The 18,994-nt window shown below is 40.2% G+C and overlaps 1 protein-coding gene across 1 annotated transcript; it reads right to left on the bottom strand.

The window, feature by feature from the left end:
- Nucleotides 1–3,224: 3,224 nt before the first annotated feature.
- FHL2 (four and a half LIM domains 2) lies at nt 3,225–18,157 on the bottom strand. Its single transcript, XM_009951321.2, has 5 exons — nt 18,002–18,157; nt 10,038–10,212; nt 6,763–6,932; nt 4,890–5,076; nt 3,225–3,376 (listed from the first exon to the last, which is right to left on the bottom strand). Exons 1-5 carry the CDS (start codon nt 18,155–18,157, stop codon nt 3,225–3,227), a joined length of 840 nt encoding a protein of 279 aa, XP_009949623.1.
- Between the last annotated feature and the right edge of the window lie 837 nt (nt 18,158–18,994).

Here is an 18,994-nt window from a genome sequence, read left to right as displayed (position 1 = left end):
TATTAGACCGTTTGATATGAATCTTTGAAAGGAAGTAGTGAATGGATTAGTGCCACGTTCTCTTAAATACACAGGCATATTTTATACATGCCTAAGTGTAAAATGTGCCGATGTAGCAAGTTTGCTTCTTTTCCTGGTTACAATCATGCTTATAAAATATGGGGAACACCTGTGGAATGCAGGCCAGTGCTTTCTCAACTTACTAACAGTTGGAGAGGGAGATGGATAGGAAGACAAAGAGTACCTTGAGAGCATTAGCTTGTGTAGTTGCACTCTAAAAAAACCCACAAACCCAACCTGTTTTTCCTTCCTTTGATGATTTAAGATGGATGTTGGTTTTCTGTGAAACTTGGTATTTCATCTGGATTATTGGTAGTGCCTTACAAGGCAGAAATCCGGTTAAGTTGATGGAAACATTTTGATTAAATCTCAATGGCTCATGGTGAAGCCAATTTAGATCCATTTTAGATATGGGTGGTAAATAATAATAATGTTCCCAGACTTAGTAAAACAAAGAAAGAATGAACTTCTGAATCCATTCAGTTAACCCACTAAAAGGAGCTGTCAGTAGTGATCTGGAAGCTTGTTTACATTTTTAACGTTGGTTAATGTTGCAACCAAAAACTGTAGCTTAATTTATTGCTGACAGAAGTTCTCCGTTCACTGTTGTGACATAAAAGGCACTTCTCGAATGCTGTAAAATGGTAAGAATGTGTGTTTTGAAATAGTGTGCTGTTTCCCTTTTACTAAACACTTGTGCAGTTTTTGTACTTGAGTACAGCAAACTTTAACGTAATGTACATTTTGTATGTAAACAGTTGTCTTTTAAGTAGCCTTATCCTATTTAAATAAATTCAATTAACAGCAAACAAAGGAGTGCTGACTTGTTTTTGTGATGTAATTAAGCTTATTCATTTTATACAGTTTTATTTCAGTGGACTTGAAGTGATTAGAACTTAAGAAAAAGCTTACAGGGTAAAAGGCTCAGTTGCTACTTGTGAGTATCAGGTGGAGTGCTGGTCCTTGCACTCACGTAACAGACGGGTGGGAGTTCTGTTTTGTGGGTGGCTTCTTGGCGGTGGTTTAGAGTCTAGGCTGTGTTTCGTTGTAGTTCCCGTTGCTAGGAGCACGTGTGTGTTGGTATGTGTTAAGCAGTGTCCTGCAGAAGCGTACTGGAATAATGGCCTGATGCTGCTATTGCATGCTAACAGCCTTGGTTTCGGGTTGGTATGCTTTCCGGCCTTGTCATGTTTCACCTACCTTTCCCCAAAGCTGGGACCATTTTGTCATCTGTTGTAGCGCTCGGGGCGGGGGGTGGGGGGCAAGGTGCAAGCTGTGCTGCTCTTACCACCTTCTGCTGCCCCCTTAGCTAATAGTAACCCTTCTTCTCTCAGCAAAGTACTAGAGCAGAGCTGCAGCATGCTGGGGGATTGCCGGACCCCAGAGGAGAGAGTGAGTGAGTGAGGTGCTGGCCCTCCTTTGGGAGGTGTGGATACGTGAGGGATTTTTATGGCTGTTCTTTACTATAGCCTTCATCATCGAATGAAGTCACCGAAGGATAGAAACTAGTCATTCGGTGAGATCAGGTGAGCACGGTGTGCACTTCAAAAATGTCAGCCAGCCAAGTTCTCCAAATGGTGTACAGTAAACCAAATCTGATCGATGCATCTCTTTAGCATGTTGAAATGATGAGAGGAATGACCTGTGAGCACTCTACACTTGGTACAAAAAGAGACAAATTCAAGAGTGGCGGCAGGAACTAGGAGCAAACTTTTCCTACCCAGTTACAGACAGAGTAAGTATATTTCTAATTGTTCTTTCCACATCTGAAGGTTTCTGTTGAAATTGTGACGTATTACTTTCCTCCTTTTGCTGGATACAAGTGAATTCCATCTGGAAGGTGTACCAGCATCGTACATTGCATAACGTGGCCATATTTCTTGAAGTTTGTTTCCCTAAGAGAGTTGTCTTCCTTTGGGTTGTTTCCCCTTGATTTTACTGTCCTGCCAGCATGCTGTTACTGACAGTTGCCTTTGAGGCAAACATGCCGCAGAAATGATGCTAGAGCAAAGGGTATTATGTATTGCAATACAGAACAAAATTAAAGCATACCTTAGTATAGAAGTTAAACTTCTGACTTTTACAAAGATAAATGTCTTTTGAGTTGTCTTGACCTCCTTGCTTGCTGAGAAAAACAATATTTTGGTTTTGGGTTTAGAGCCTATGAACACATTTTTATCAACTGCAGTCAATTCAGTACTTTCATAGTTGTTCAGTTTTGCTGATAACTCTCACCCCAGATTTCAGTTAGTGGAAGACTATGTTGTATCAGCAGGGCTTACCTGAGGATTGTCTAAGCCCCACGGTTTCATAACAACTGAATGCAAAAAGGGTTGTGTTTGTATGACTCTTAGGTTGTGTTTCTTCAGACTGTGAAGGCATTTTATTTGTAAATATCTAATGTGTAAATACAATTAAACCACGATCACCATTTTGTTTTAAATGATTTTTATTTTGAAAAATACAATGTGCAGTGTAATGTCGACTAACTGTAATACTGACACTGTCCATCAGAACTTGTACTTCACACAATGATCAGCTAGTCATGCAATAAAATCGGTACCTTAACAGGCACTCCCACTTCAACTGTTTTATCGTTATCTTTCTGGCATGGCACAGATCCTTGTACATTGAAACACCCTCTACGTTCGCAGTCTTTCTACTACACACTTGACGGCGCACGCTAGTCACACAGCTCAAGAACACCGAGGCGAGACCACAGCCTTATTGACATTGAATGGTGTTTGCCATTGATTTCAGTGGGCTGAGGGTTTCACCCTGAATATCCATCTATGAATGTGTTGTGTGGCCATTGTAATCCTTGAACTACATCAATTCCTTGTAACTGGAATATTTAGTGGAAGGAAAAAGGAAAAACCAACACAAAGAGAGTATGTTATGTCAATAACACCCAAATGGTTTTATACATTTCAGATTTTGCGTTAGTTTTGGTTAGCTGTAGAAATCTTAAACACCAACGCTGCTACTAGAGATTTTGAAGATGTTTGCCCTCCAGGTTTGGAGAGTTTGAAGAAAAAGGTTAAGTGATGTTAATAGTACAGCGCAACACAGAGTGGCAAAGCTAGTTCTGAACATCCGTGTATTTCAGACTATGTATTGCAAGCACGGCTTTCCTCGCCTCTCCCCACCTCTTATTTGGAGCTTTAAATATCCTTCCCGCATTCAGGGCAAAGGATGTCATCCCTTTCCGTGAGGAAGCCACGACCCACTAATGAGAGAGAGCACTTCTTACAGTTAAAGCAATCATTATGCCACTGCCGTTCTTCAAAGGAGATGTACTTGGTTCCTCCGAGTCCTGTTTGAAAACCAAAAGCATTCTGTTACAAGGAAAGAATAGCACATCGGCCGTCAAGTGGCGCTATTTCAGACTCCCCTCATGGATTGCTATGAGGATCCGACATACAGCAGTGAGAAAATGCTATTGTGACAAATCTAGTTGTTGCTCTGCTAATTTTGCCCCCTTACTCTGTAGCAAGTAGTGTTTTCATCCTCAAATAGTTCTGTTGCTTTCAGCTGAGTTAGTGAACCAGGCTGTTATCACTGGTGATAAGGGCAGAAGTGAACTTTGAAGGGATGGCACTACGATATACAGCAGAAGAACTGGAAAGCAACTGGCCCTGAACAGAAATCTGGTAGCTTTTTACAGAATGTTTTATGGCATCTGAGTAAGTTAACTTTGTTTTGTAACAGTGCGTTTAGGTCGTTAAAAAAGAGGTCTGACGAGTTGTGTCATGAATTGATTCATAGCTTTGAAGGAAGAGTGCCTCAAGAAAAGCAGGTTAGCGGACTGCAGAAAGCATGCAAGAGTTCGAGCTATGGAGGCAATCGTACAGGGTATTGAAGTGGTACAGGAGAAAAAGAGAAAAGGGACGAATGTCTCTTAGGAGTCTCTTGCTTAACCTCGGAAATGACAAACAGTTTGAATATGACGTGTTGGAATTACTAGCTGGAAGACAGTGAGAAGATTTAGTTGGGCATATCTCTTACCTGATGAGAGGGGGTTTTGTTTTGGTTTGGCTTTGGTAGCAACATTTTGAAAAAAACCCAGCACATAGGAGAAAGGACTGCAATATTCAAAAGAGAAATGCCTCTTTCGCATGAACAGGGAACAGTGCCTGTGGTGTTATGCACTGACTTTTCTAGGAGCTATGCAATTAAGCGTACATTAGTGAGGGACAGGCACAAGGGCAAAGCAGTAAGAAGAGAGAAAACGTCCCAGATACAGCTCAGATTTGCAGTCTTAGACTGTATGGATCGTGCTGTTAAATGCTTCCTAGAGGAGGTTATATTTTTATGCTAAGTGTTTTGTAGTAAAGCTCTAAGCAGTTACTCCTTTTAAGTACTTTTGTACTGGAAAGCAGTATCTAAAAGCCTTGTGATTTCTCACTTCCTGTCCTGAAAAGTCGGGGAAGAAATGTGCTGTGCCGCAGCGTGAGGTATGAGCCAGCTAGACCCTTCCTGCTGGTGAAGGGGCTGCTGAGGTCAGCGATCCCTTTAATGAACACAAGTGGAATGACGTACAGAACATGCGTATCCCACTACATGCATAGCTCTGTTACTGTCCGTCCACTATGTTCCATGAAAATCGTGTGAAAAGGAGGAAACTTCAGTTTAAGGTCCTCTTCTGTTTCTTTTTGTTAGGCACTCAAAAGGCACCAGGAGTATTTAATTTCACACGTCTTGAATTGCATAGTGTCTTGAGTCTCTCAAGTTACTCAGAATAAATTAGTGAGTAATTTTTAATATTAGAAGCAGTTCATTAAAAAAAGAACACCAAAATTTAAAGGCCCTGGCCCTGAGAGACCTACCACTGATTGGGTTTGTGCATCCGGCACACTTTTTGGCGTAGAGGTTGCAGAAGCAGCTCAGGCAATATGCGAACTCATCCCTGGAGGTAAAGCGTTGTCCAGACAACTGCTTCTTGCAGCCGGTACAAACGAAGCACTCCTTGTGCCACGGCTGCTCCCGGTAGGTAACGCCTCCGGTAGTGATAGCCTGGTTTAGGGAAAGTAAGACAGAGAGAGTTTTCTTTGAGGGTGGCAGGTTTGTATCTTGGGTTGGTAGAGAGGAAGGTTGATAAGGGTTTTGTGGGTGGAAGGAGGGGAAAGAAGGCTTAACAGCAGCTAAATCATTGTTTTGGCTGGAGTTGACCTTGAGAAAACCATGCAAGGGATTTATTATAATTTCCTAGTTTATGCAAAGAAACCCCATACTAAAAGTACTTTATTCTTCATATATTACATAATATCACTCTCAATTGTCCTCTTTTGTTCTTAAAGCTAGTCTTTGTGTGTTGCTTTTCATATGCATGTGCTAGGATTCATCTCACCTCTGTTCCTTCACCTGTCCCATTCACCCTTCATGGTGAAGGAAGTACCTTATGTGTTTCAACTTCCCTGTTATTTTCTTTGGCAAAGACTGTTTTATTTAAAATTTTAGCTGAAGTCTTTGCTTTCTGCTTCTCCGGACTTGTCTGGGGTTTTTCCTCTTATTAACAAGCTGTTGCCTACAAAAACAGCTTCCCTGGTGTTACACAAACTGAACTTTTTTTGATCCTTTGAGTATTCCAAAGAAGGCTGTAAAATTGGACAGTTTCATTTTTCTTCCTTTCTTCCTTAAAGAGAGATTCCCTGGGAATTAGGATCGTATGGGATTGTGCTACGCTGGCACATGTGGTCATCTGTGTGTTTGCCTCTTTCCCAGGTATTTTTGAGCCTGTTCTCAAATGTGGTTAAAATTGGACGCTACACTGAGTTTTTAAGATACGAAACTCCTAAAAGCTTCAGAAAAATGATGGATGGCTAGGAGGTAGTGAAGGTAATTAGGTGTACTTTAGGTTAAAGGCTGAAAGAAAAATTTAGCCTTTATCTGTTTCGTTTTGCCTGTGCAGCAGCAAAGATGCAGTCATTTCTGGTCAGTTAGTGTGTCTGACCAGACTGCATCTTTGCTTGACTCAAGGGCAATCGAGCAGGTAGCACACAGGGAAGAAAATCCGGGGGGTGGCTGGAAGTACACGGAGGGCAAAGGGAGACAAAGAAGAAACAGTGGCAGTGGGAAAAAAAGTTTGCTCTGGATATAGCCATAGTTTTGATTGTCTTTGCCTACGTGTATATCCGTAGGAAAACTGGGATTTGTGAGTTCTGTCGGTGATGAGATGATTCTTCTTAGGAAAGAATTCTAAAATTCTTACCAGTCTCTGTGTACAGAATTTAATAAATCCATATGTAAAAGGTCCTTAGCCTAGAAAGTTGTACTCCTGATTATTTTGAGTTTACTAGTGTTTATTTCAGGAACAGCATTTGCTCTGTGTAAAGCTTCTCTCTGAGTATCAAAAAATTATCAGTGTTAGCTCATTTTCCTTCCAGTTCAAATGTTTAGGTATATGATATATGATGGGTCATCTTGGAATGGAAAACTGCGGAGTTTTTTATTTTGTTTTGTTTTTAAAATGTGTTCTCTGTATGCTTTCAGTACAAAGGGTTCTTTAACCCTCAGTAAGAGAATCCTCACTCTAGTAAGTGCTGTGCCTGGTGCAGGATGGGAACTGAAATTATATAATCTCTTAAAATCAGGTGATCTGAATCTTACACACACAGAAAAATAAGGTATTCTGCCTACTTGGACGTAAAGTGGGGTGGGCTTCAATCAATATTACTTAGGTAAGTAAAATAAGAGCACTACCTTCTTGCACTGGACGCACTGCATGGCAAACTGCTTTTCATAGCAGGGTACGCAAAAGTTTTGATTGTCCTTAGGGATGAAACTCTTTGTCCCGATAGGCTGTTGGCAGCGGTAGCAGATAAAGCAGGTCTCATGCCAGCTGTTGCCCTTGTATTCCATCTTCCGAGTACCTGTAAAGAGACCAGAGCATCAACTGAACTTCTTCTGTCCGAGACGGGTGCAATTTGTAGCTCTTGTTTGCCTGACGGCTGGCTGTCAGTCAATAAGCACTGCGGTGATGAGCTAGAGGCTATTTTGTGTTCCCACCAGCTTTGTATGGTATCGGGTACCATTTTAAGCTTTTGGAGAGTGAATGGTTCTCCTCCCATAAAGAAGAGAAACATTTACTGCTAATAATGAAGGCTTAGGACATCTTTTTGTGGTATTATTAGAGTTAATAAATTCTAATGCACAGGAAGATTCTGGGGAACTGGTGAGACAGCAATAAAAGCTGCTGTTAGTGCTGAGTTAAGGTAAGGCTGTTCCTCGTTAAAGTTTGGCTTCGTTCATTCCAAGTCCCTTTTGTTTCTTTGTCAGTCAGCTGCAAGATACCTGGTTAATTCCTGGCAAGTTTTTTGCCTCCCTTTCCCAATAACTATAGTCACTGTCTGAGACAAAGAATTATTTCATGTCTACACTTGGGCCTTGTTCCTGTCCTCACTGAGGTCCATAATAAATTTGCAATGGTTTCCAGCTCTGCAGCACCTATCCTAAATAGGTGACAGTTTTTCTGCCTCTTGAAACTTTCAGTGAGAAAGAAGCTTTCTCTCTGTCTTCAGTTATATTTAACCATATTTGCAATGTGAAAGGAAGAAAAAATCTTTACACAAGCCTTTACCTGAAAAGCAGACAAGTGCTATGGTAGTTAGGAGCTGAATGGACTTGTCTGGAATGAGGTTTTAGGGTACAGATACTGCACTTTGCAGATTCAGTCCACTGTATGACAGGTGGCCTCCGAGCCCTTCCGGGAAGTTGGAGATGCCCTATTATATGGGCAAATTTCTTTGCATGTGATACAATTTCCTGTGTACCAGTTTAATTCAGAATATTTTATATCGGCCAGAAGGGAAAACAAACAAATGATGCTCCTACAGTTCTGCATTAATTTTGAAACCTGTAGCAGCAAACCTGATGTCAAGTGCTTGGAAGACTGCCAAGCTGATTGTGTTGGCTAATGATGAAGAACCACACTAACTGCTTTGATGCCAGCTCTCCCCAACCCCATTACTGCAGGGTGAAGTTTTACAACTTTTCCCTTCTCAAGCATTAATTCCTCTTTGTTTACTAGTTATGTATTTTTCTTCTTTTCCTTTTTTGGTCTCATTAAATTCTGCCCAGAGGCATACTTCAGGATTATTTTTTTTTTTTAAAAAAAGAAGTGACTTGCAGCAGTAAACTGTTAATTATCTTTCTGCTTGATGCTTACATTCTTGAATATTTCTGATTGATTTTGTTAGTGGACACCTTTTAAGAATTATGTGGTCTCTGTGCTGGGAACTTTCTATGTGATACCAAGGAGCAAATAAATCAGTCCTTGAAGGAATTATGTTCTGGAAAAAGGAGATGTGGATAATTTTTTTGAATAGTCTAGAATTTTATTTTCGTATTTTTATCTGTTCTGTCTTTGAGATTGTGTTGTCACTGAAACTCAAGCAGGGGGAGCCTTGTTAGCTTCTGGGCTGAAGTCAGTGGGAGTTTAGTTTGCAGAAGGACAGAAGGACCAAGCTTGTAATTACTTTAGTATTTAATGGGCATGTCATGATAATGCTTTATTAAACCTAAATTGTACATTTAGTGGAGCAAAGCAAAGGGCAAGTGTAGCATTAACAATCTCCATAAAAGGTATCCAACCACTTGCTGGTTCTTTCAAAATGAATTACGCTTCAGCTGGTGATCGTAGTGCTCTGGTGTAGCTCCTGTGCTAACACGGTGTGCTGTGTAAGTAGAAAATGTGTGCTGGGTGTACTGCTGTCCGAATGTGGTGACATCACGGCTGTCTTGAGTAGGCAGCTAAAGACTAGTTGGTGGTTGTAAAGCTTCAGAAAAATGTATTTCTTCTGTTTCAGATTATAAGAGAAGAAGGGACTCTCTGGGTTGCTGAATCCAGCCTCCATTACTACTTCTCAGTCTATAGGTGGCATAACAGGCAAAAAGAGATCCATAAGCTCACTGATCATGGGAGTGAATTTGATGAATAATCTTAAACATATATATATGTATGTATGTAGTTCTGGCTTTAAAACTAGCACTGGCTATTCCCAAACGTGTCAATTGTTAGTGCTGTATCGCTACAAACAGGTGCACATGGAATATTAGGAAATGCCTAAACTCAGTTGTGAATGGATAGGGCCATCATCTGCATTTAAGTATTGTTGTTGTTTCTATTTATACGTCCCATTTCATTATCAAGCCCCCATTTTTATGCCTTAGGTGCACAACGCTGTGGTTTTCAGCTTTTGTCGAAGATGGCCAAAGCCAGAACTAGCCAAGGAAAATTTTTACTGGAAAAAGTAACTGGTAATCATTATGGAGCACGTACAAGGATTCTTCAAATTGCCTTTTAATACTGTATTTCTGGACCAATATTCCTCTGACTTTAAACCCTCAAATCATCACAGAATGCTATAGTATTGACATGAGCAGATGAGGTTTTAGCAATCTATTACTACAACCTCATGTTTCATGTGGAAAAAGGAAATAGCTTTTTCCAGTTTCTTCATATCTTTGAGCTCAAGAAAGACCTTATAGGTGCTTTGACCAATTTTTCATTTTATGGAAGAAGCTAAATTTAGAGTAATTACATAAAAATCTAAATCATGAATAAAGTAAGCTGTTCAATTTGCAAGCTGCTTCAAGCAGTGGCAGACAATCAAGACAGAGTACAAAGTTAGGATTGGACAGAAAGATCAATTTTAGTTGTCCAGCCATCAAAAGCCTTTTAATGAATACTGCTGTAGAAAATTATAAATCCCATTAATAAAAATGCTAAAGGAAATAAATACTAATTTTCAAAAGTAATATGCTTCATGCAAATAACAGTTCTGTCATGATCCATTATGAAAATTACATATTCTGGTCATGGAAAATGACTTAGAATGCACCATCAACTGTATTTTACGAAGTTCACCACGACTTAGCAGAGATAGTCAAGGAAAAACATTTGACACAAATGTTGCTGAGTTTGGGCTTGATATTTAGCCTAATCTTTTCTTAGTCCAGAAAGTGAGCATCCTAACCTGGCATAATGGTCTTCTTGCATTCATTACATTTGGAAGAGTATTCGTTGGAGTAGCAATCAGTACAAAGTAGATGTTCCTCTTTTGCAGCAAAAGGTTTGTCCACCAATGAATTCTTGCACTGGAAGCAGTGGAAGCAGGTTTCATGCCAGTGGCGGTCCTTGTAAGACAGGTCCTGTAGAAATCCAAAACCACAGAGTAAGTGAAATGAACGGTTTACACAACTGGAAGCTCAGAGGATGCAAACGCATCCAAATCTGAACCACAGCCAGGAGCTGAGGCTAACTCGCACGGCTCTAGAAAACAGAATGTTCTGATGAAGGTGAACTTATTTTGCTATGGTAACGAAGAGCAGCTCATGACAGCTATTGATCCTTTTTCAGTTCAAGGTAGCCTTCATTTTTTGTGTGTGGCAGAGGAATGACCAGTTTCGTTCAGGTGTTTTCTTTGAGAATAAAGCCCTGGTTTTGTGTCAGATCAAAACTTGTTAACCTTATAGGTATACTAGACTTCCCCTATTTGTCTTAGCTATTGCTGGTTTCTAAGTCATTTCATAGCTGTTCACTCCTGGACAGAAATTCTTTTCCCGATTACTTTCTGGTATTTATTCAGTTCAACAGATTTACTCCAAGGGGTGAATTGGTCTGGTCTCTGTTCCTTTGATTTTTGTCACTGCAACTGATTTTTGCCAGTTCTTGTGTTTTAGTTTACCTGTGTTTCAGATGTGGATCGGACTGAAGGATGAGATACCATGTTGTACCTGCAGCCAGTGATCCGGAACACTCTCGCCAAGGGACTAGCATGGGCACCTAAGTATTTAAAATACTCTCCACAGTAGCACTTTTATTATTTAAAAAACCCAGTCCTTCTAAAAATTGTGACCTAAAGGGATGGATTGTGCCTTTTAAAAATTAAGTGACCAGTCATGAAACACTTAAACAGTGTCTTTGGACTTCAAACAAAATGGGGCTTAGATCAGTACAAGAAAGGGTCTCTACCCCAAAATATATAGGCTTCAGTTTGAGGTGCGATTGTGAGGGGCTAGTGTTGTCATGAATGGGAAGTATAAAAAGAAATAACTTCTCAGATTCTAGCTCAAGATTCATTATATGTTAATTACAAGCACTGAGTTAATCTGGTTAACTGAAGGAAAAGAATGAGTTGTAGAATATCAGATTTTTCAATTGTGTGAATGGAAGCATCACGAAGCGTTCCAACATGATCTGGCGTAAGCTGCTCTACGTCAGTCAGTACAGTCATAGGTAACTCCAAACATGCAATCTTAGCCCAGAGCAAACAAAAGATAATGGATTTAGGTTAACCTCGAATAACCGCACGTTATGTCTGCAGGAGCCTTGTTCTCATCAACAGCTAACAGGAAACACTGCAACAGTTTTGCCTCGCTCAGCTGATGTGCGGCAGCTTGTTAAACTATAGTAACTGCAATCAGAATTTGACCATGCAATAAAGACTTTTTTTTTTGGACATCTATGCTACTCATCTAAATTTCTTAAATCACTGAGTAACATTTGGTACCCAATGTGTCTTTCATCTTGGAGGTTGTGCTCTGCAATAGATTATCTAAGCTTCCTACTTTACAGCTTTTGGACAGTTTTTTATTCAGCTTGTCTATTTGTTTCAGCTAACTCCTTCTGAAACAATCCAAATTTCTGACTGTAAAATTTTAGTCTTTTCTCATAGCAAAATGAAAAAAAACCCCTTCTTTGGAAGTTATTTACATTTTTTTTTTCTCTTTAAATGAAGTTGAGTAACGTAAGTCTGATCTCAGAAGGGAATAATGTTTTCGACAGAAAAAATATAATATACAGCCAACAGTTTTCCAAAGTGTGAAATTTGCCTGCTAGAAAATAGAATGACAACAAATCAGTTTTTCTTTCTCTTGTCTCTTTCCCACTTGATTCCTTTCTTCTCTTTTTGCAATATTCTGCAAGCTACTTTTTATCTCCAAAATTCATGTGCTGTTATCTGCTTTTGTTTCATCGGTAAAATTATACCCTGGAGAAGGTCTGTGCCTTTTAGAAGAGGAGTAATGAAGACAAGGATTAGGTGTCAATGATGAAAGGTTTGATCCTTGAGTCAGTTATGATGGCAGCTTGTATAGACACTAGCTGGGCAGGTAAAAATAAAAGATCTTTCGTCATGGCAAAGCGATGAAGTGCAACTAACCAAAACTACCCAAGATACAGACTCACTTGAATAATCTTTAGCTACCTTAGATGATTACAACAGGTATTGTCATCAAATGTAGAGGGAGCCTAAGATGTCTGGCTTTGACATGACTGCAGCAGAATATTAGACCAATGAAATGGATATTGCTTTCTCTCTCTGAATCTGTCACATCTGAAGCAAGGAAGACAAGGTACTGATGGAACCATTTCTGCATCATAATTATTCTTAGCTCAGTGTGATAAAGTCATGAGAAATCAGGTTTGGTCTGCTTCGGTGTGTCGTGTATCTGACTGGGGCCTTTGGCTTGTGTGTAAGCTGTGGCTGTAGTGATCTGAAACAGATTCTACGCTGGAGAAGTTGCATGTGCAAAACAGACTTCAAGCTTGTCTGACTGTTAGGCTGGTCTTCAGTTAAGCTGAAAGAGAGCATTAGGTTTCCTCTAGGCATGTGAGCTCTAGGTTACACTCTCTGGTTATAACCCAAATAAATCTGTTTGAGCAGAAGGTACAGGTGATATACAACTAAATCCTGCTTATTGCATGGATTTCCAGGAAGAGCTAATAAATAAAATTACTCTTGTAGCCTCAGAATTGGAGTGTATCCTTAAAATATTGATGAGCATGACTTCTTAGCTGCTTTATGCAGCTCGAGGGAAATGAGTCCCTGGTGCTACATGTTTTAACTGTACCTTTTAATGCAGCCTCCTATGCTATGTAAAAGAAATATAAGGAATTACTCTTTTTGCCTTCGATCTGTGCATCTGTCTATGAAAACCGTCAGCCACGTGCTCTTGTTAGGTAAAGCACAGGTAAGCACAGATAAGAGACATGTTACATAAAGCAGAGACAAGAGACTGAAGAATTACCGTAGATTGACACTTGAGAGGTGGAACGGTGTTTATGTATATAGAGATGCATGCACACAGATGCTCATGGACATGGTCTGTCCTGTGTGAGTGTTTTGCAGCTGAAGTGCAGAAAGCACCAAACCAGTTCCAGATGTGCTACTAGTGAAAAGAGAAGGGGAGGAGGGAAATGCCTGTCTCTGCAGAGCTACAATAAATCCTACAGCAGAATTTGCAGGGAGAAATACTTAATACTTCATTCACTTACATTTCTTCTGAACATGGAAAATAATCCTTCCCTTATCTGGTTTCATTTGAAGATAAAAAATAACCAAATTAGCAATCCCTGAAACTACTCGGATTTGAATGGGTGCCTTTTCTCAGCCTGATTTGGAAACCAGCCTCAGCTGAAAATTTCAGTTCAGTGTTCCTTGGGACAACCAAATGAATGACGGATGTTTCTCACACAGATGTCAGAGTGGGCCAAGTGCAGGTCCTTTGTACACACTCAGATGGCTGTAAGAATATGGTGCAAGCAAAACTTAAAGCAGACCCTATTTGTATCCCAAACTTTTTAGAGTAATCCCATGCAAAATAGGCTTGAAAAGGGATTTGAAAAGCCATTATGTGTTTTTTCAAGCAATTTTATTTTCGCTGTTTTCGTGATGTCATCCCCAAAGAAAACTTTGTCAAGACAACTGTTTTCAACATTGGCAAGATCATGTTTTATAGCTCCTCTATAGTTCTGTGTAGCTTTGATCCAGCATGGTTTATTTGGCCTCTAGGATGGGACTGTAGGTGACTTTTTTTAAAACCAGAAAAGTTTGGGTTTTTTTAAACTAGAAGAGTCCCAAGACTAGAGTTATCAGGTCACTGGGTTAAGCATAGACTCCTCATATCCTGCAACTATATTGTCTTCTACTCTAGCTTTATAAGTCCAAGTGAGCTTAAGCCATTATGTATTACCTTTTCTCCTGAACTGGCTTTCAGCAGGGACCCAGCAGGAAGAAGGAGATTAGAGAGCTTAGTACCAAGAGAGTAACCGTATATGTTTGTTCATGAATGTAGACGTCAGACTTTTTTGCTTGCCGCAATGCTCTTTTCAGAAGGTTGAGCAGAGGAAATGGGGTGTGCCAACAAAATGCTGCACAGATTTTAGCCATGCACACCCTGTAGCAAAACACTTTGGTGTGTTAGGCTGGTATGTACTTATCAAAAGCATGTTCAGAAAAGGCAAAACCAAGTGATACTGTGCTGAACCCAGACCCTTCGGGATATGAGAAGAGATGAAGGTATCTGCCTCTTTCACCGTTCCATTTCACAACATGTAGTCCGATATTCAGTAGTGCACTGCAAAAGTGTTGCACCTCAGGACAGGGTTTAAACAATAAAAATTAGAAAATCAAATGTTTTTTCCCTTTCCTGATCCGCATTACTAGAAGTTTTGTTTTTTGTTTAGTTTGTGTGTCAGACTGACCCTTTTGATTAATTTCTGGCCTGCATACTGACACAGTAGCACAATCCACTTTTAATTTAATTCTCACATTTTGCAGAGAGAGTTTTCACCTCCTGCCGCCTGCCAAGGCCAACGTATGGACTGTGTTAAACACTGGATTATTGTAGGTATTTCCTGTATTTGTGATGATTTCTGTTCTATAGGGCCTGCAAGAAAACACTTTAAAAAGCCAAAACCAACCAAAAGTCACATTTGAGCAGTTCAGCAAATGGGAACATAATAGATGCTTTTCTAGAAAGAAGCGTGAAACTGTAGGTGTGGTGAGTGTTCACCAGGGATGTAGGTGACAAAATGCCAATTCTTTTTAGAAAGACTAAATTTCTACTAAAACCTGTTGGCATATGGATAATGCGTAATAGCTGTGATAGAAATGGCATTGTGTTTTTCTGCTGCCTGCCAGTGCCTCCTGTCACTCAGTATATGAAGCTTTTAATCTGTCTGTGAAAGTTTCATAAACATCAGCTAGGATTGTTTACAGTTAACGAAATGGCCCAAGTCCAAAGGTGTCGTTCAGATGCATGTCATCGTTCAGGGGTTTTTTGGTGGGGAAAAAAAAGCATTTAAAATGAAGAACAAATTAGTTATTACTCAGTTACATTCAGTTACCCATAAATTACCATAGAAAGACAGTGAAGCAAATTCTCTCCTGATTTGAATTCAAAGAAAGCTTCTCTTCAGGATACTTGTCTTCTGGGCTCTCTGTGCCATAGCTAGAACACAAGGTGAAAATCTGGCATCAGCTTGATCCTCACAGAGCCCAATGCTGTCAAAGTTGGAGTATTACCAGTGTCTGAGCAGGCTTAAGTTCAACTCCAGTGAGTTGATGCTATGCACCGGTGCTGATATGCTACAGTAGTGTCAGAGACAGAGAACTGTCTGTCCTATTGTCAACACCTTTTTTACTTTGGTGTAACCGTTTCAGCTATAGGGAGGTTGCTTTTAATTGAAAGGGCTGGTAGGAGGGAAATTAAGAGCATCTCAACTGCAGCTAGGTTCTCAGTTCAGCTCTTCTCAGCATAGAGAAGCAGCAGTGGCCAAGAAGGGACTTGCAGAGGAGGATCTGAGGTGAGAGCTACAAGGAGCTTTTCAGGTAGTAATGTGGATGTAAGGGTGGGTGGTCCACCAGATGGAGAGACCTGGATGTGACCCTTTCTGATGACACTGTCACTCCATTAGGTTTTTGGATCCAAATTTTACAGCTGTATAAAGGCTATGTCAGAGCCTACAAATAAATGCAGAGTCTATTTTGTACATGCAGTAAACACATGGGTTTTATTCCCAAACACAGGACGTTTTATCTTCTTTGCTTAAGGGAAATGCAATGTGTAAAAAGATAGAGAGATATATATAAACATGCATGTATGTCTTGTGTAAGTATATATGTGTATGTTTCTTATGTGTTTATATACCTATGTATATGTACAGTTTAATGACAAACAGAAGCATGATTTTTTGTGGCTTTGTGTTTCCTGGCTGAGTTATACTCAGTCATACAGTGCACAAGCTTGGACTGAAGCTTATCTTGTGGCTGAGGCACTTATAAGGGCTCTCTCAAATGTATTCTCTAGCGTGTATTACTGTAATTGAAAACCCACTTTAGTTTTCCTCTCAGTGGGAACATTAGTAGGATCTCTTTTTCTACCCAACCACATTTTTTTTTCAGAAAACTTGTAGGAATTTAAGTTGCAACTTTTATCCATCTGTCAGAATTTGATTAAAATTAATCGACAAGTTCAAAATCTTCAGCATAATGCATGGACAGGAACAAACAGCAGTCACAGAAACAAAAAGGACACATTTGTTTCTGGTACACTTTATAGCTCTTTAAGAAATCTTTACTAACTTATAGTTGTGTTTTCCACATATAGTTCTGGTTCTTTACATATATAAAATATTCTTATATTGCAGACAATTAGGGCGGTTTTTTTTTTCTATCTGCTATGAGAGTGTGTCTTGTTTGAAAGTACAGAAAAGCAGCACATCAGACAACATCCACGCTCTCTAAATCCATAAATCTGGGTTGAAAAGTTCAGCCTGATTAATTCCTGAATACTTTGTCCGAGATTTGTTGAAGCTGGTCCAAGTTTTTAAATTCTTGAATATCAACACATGGAAATATCTTCTCAGGGGATTAGAAAGAGACCTTAAAACAAAAGCACATTCTGAAATGGGGCAGAAATGTTTTGCTTTTTCAGGTCAGGCCAGCTGTATCTCTTCTCTAATCTGAATATTTATGAGCTGTAGGAAAGCTGGCAGTTTTATACCTTCTTACGGATCATTGCCAGTTCCCTGTCATGATGGTGAAACTTTCTCACCTTTCTAAGGCTTCTGAAAGGGGCTTTCCTACTGATTTGCCAGTAGGGTGGGATAGATCAATTTGGAAGATATGAGACATTTATTTTTTCCAATCTGAGTAAGCATGTATTTTTATATCTCTGAACTAGTGATAGAGTGGTAGTATTAGTAATAGGGACTAGAGGTATGGATCAGCAATGTAGGAAATCAAATGTCAGACTTCCTCTTACCAGTCAAGAATTCCACGGCCATGCAATGCAAATTGCCGTTCTAGTGCAAACTGTTAGTGAAACTCTTGGCCAACTTTGAACAGGTCAATTTTGTGCAAGGACGATGTATATTGGGTGAAGTCTGTCTATAGCAGTCCAACAAACACTTCACTGGATGACTCAAATATCATCCGTCTTCATTCAGCCAGAGTAAAACTGGTATGAACTCCAGTTATGTTAGTTAATTTCAAAGAAATGCAGGTGGTCACACCTTATTTGTATCAGTTAGGTGTTTCCATGTGGTACCGAGGTGCATAGCTCAAGCAAGCAAGGCCTCTACTCTTTCCTTTGCAACCTTTAGTTATCGACTCCACTATCATCATTCTGCATTTAAAAGGCTAATTATTCTGTGTTCTAACTGACTTATTACTTGGGTCAGCATTAGCTGGATTTTTGTGGTCCATGAGTTGGCAGCTTTTCTTGAGCATGTCTTTTGATGACAACTGAGTTGTGGTCACTGCAAAGCCAGCAGTGGCTTACATCCCTCTGACTCAAAGACAGGCAGAATCAGCTTCTGCCACCTTTCCACATCTCAGCTGGCCCCAAGGACACTTGGGCTCTGTTAATGAGTTAGAGATTCTTTCTAATATCAGATCATCCTATGCCTTACAGGAAGAGAGGGGTGTTCTTCCATTTCTATTAGCACGCTTGGTAAAGAAGAGTTTGCCAAATGACATGGTGAAAAGCAGATACAGGGGCCCAGAAAGCATGCTCTCCCACCAAAAGAACCACCTAGGTAGTTGTTAAACTGGATTCATGGATCCTTCCAAGTGATAGCGCCGTGTCTCAGAGCCATGTATTCCAGGCTACTCTTTCAAGATTTCTGTAACAAGACTCAAATCTGGCATACCTTGCAGTCAGCCCCAATAGGTTTTTTGCATTCCTCGCAGGTGTTGGAATAAAGGTTTTCATAACATTTCACGCAGTAGGGGCTGTCCTCCCTCAGGATGTACTTCTTACCAAACAGGGACTCATTGCAGTAGTGGCAGTCAAAGCGTTCAGTCATGTTGGTGTCTGGAGTCCAGCAATCCTGAAATGAAGACAGAAATAAACACACGTCAGACTGAGCTACGCTTGACCCAATCCCCCAGGAAAGGTTTATCAATTGTGGTTTATCACATTGTATCTCAATTTTAATTCAACTTCCAGTCAGATAAATCAACACAATAGGAAGAAACTGGAATATGAATTCTACAGTGCTGGGTGACAATGATACCCCATCTAATTTAGCCATCCACTGACCTGCCTTTGACCAGAGCTAGTGTTAGAGATGAGAGAGAGAGGAGTAAATCCTGAGTTTGAAGAAGTCACATGGGATTTGTGAATGGGATTTAACCAATAGGTCAAAACCAAGAAGCCAGCTCTGTAGGGGATGGAAGGAGCCAAGTACATTAAGAGGATAAGCCAGCTAATCTTCAGAAAGAGCAACATCTCCTTAAAGACGAAGGTTTTCATTGCTGGTAGACTTCAGTCATGCACAGGCTATTGGGCATCGCTGTTACATACTTCTGCTTCTTCCTTCTCTACATTCTTAGGAGCCAATGTCTGGCAATCATTGCCCTGCAGTGAGACACCAATCCTCCATCTCTGCTTGTGCATGGGACTAAGGGTACTCTTGAGAGCAGGAGATGTGGGGTCAGTGATTACATATCTGATTCTTCTCTGATGCAACTGAACGAGTTATCCAACAGCTGTGGCGTACTGCGACACAAACAAGAGCTAGCTACTCTGGTTCAGGCAAACGTCAAACAATGATTACCGATGGGGAGAAGCAAGTAGAAAGAAGTGCAAATGATGTGACAGCTTGTCTGAATGGGGGATAACTGCTGTTTGCTTCTCAGGT

This window comes from Leptosomus discolor, chromosome 1, assembly GCF_034619465.1.
Source record: "Leptosomus discolor isolate bLepDis1 chromosome 1, bLepDis1.hap2, whole genome shotgun sequence".
NCBI lineage: Eukaryota > Metazoa > Chordata > Aves > Leptosomiformes > Leptosomidae > Leptosomus > Leptosomus discolor.
Note: the sequence above shows the minus strand (reverse complement) of the source record. Positions and strands in the feature narration are given on the sequence as shown.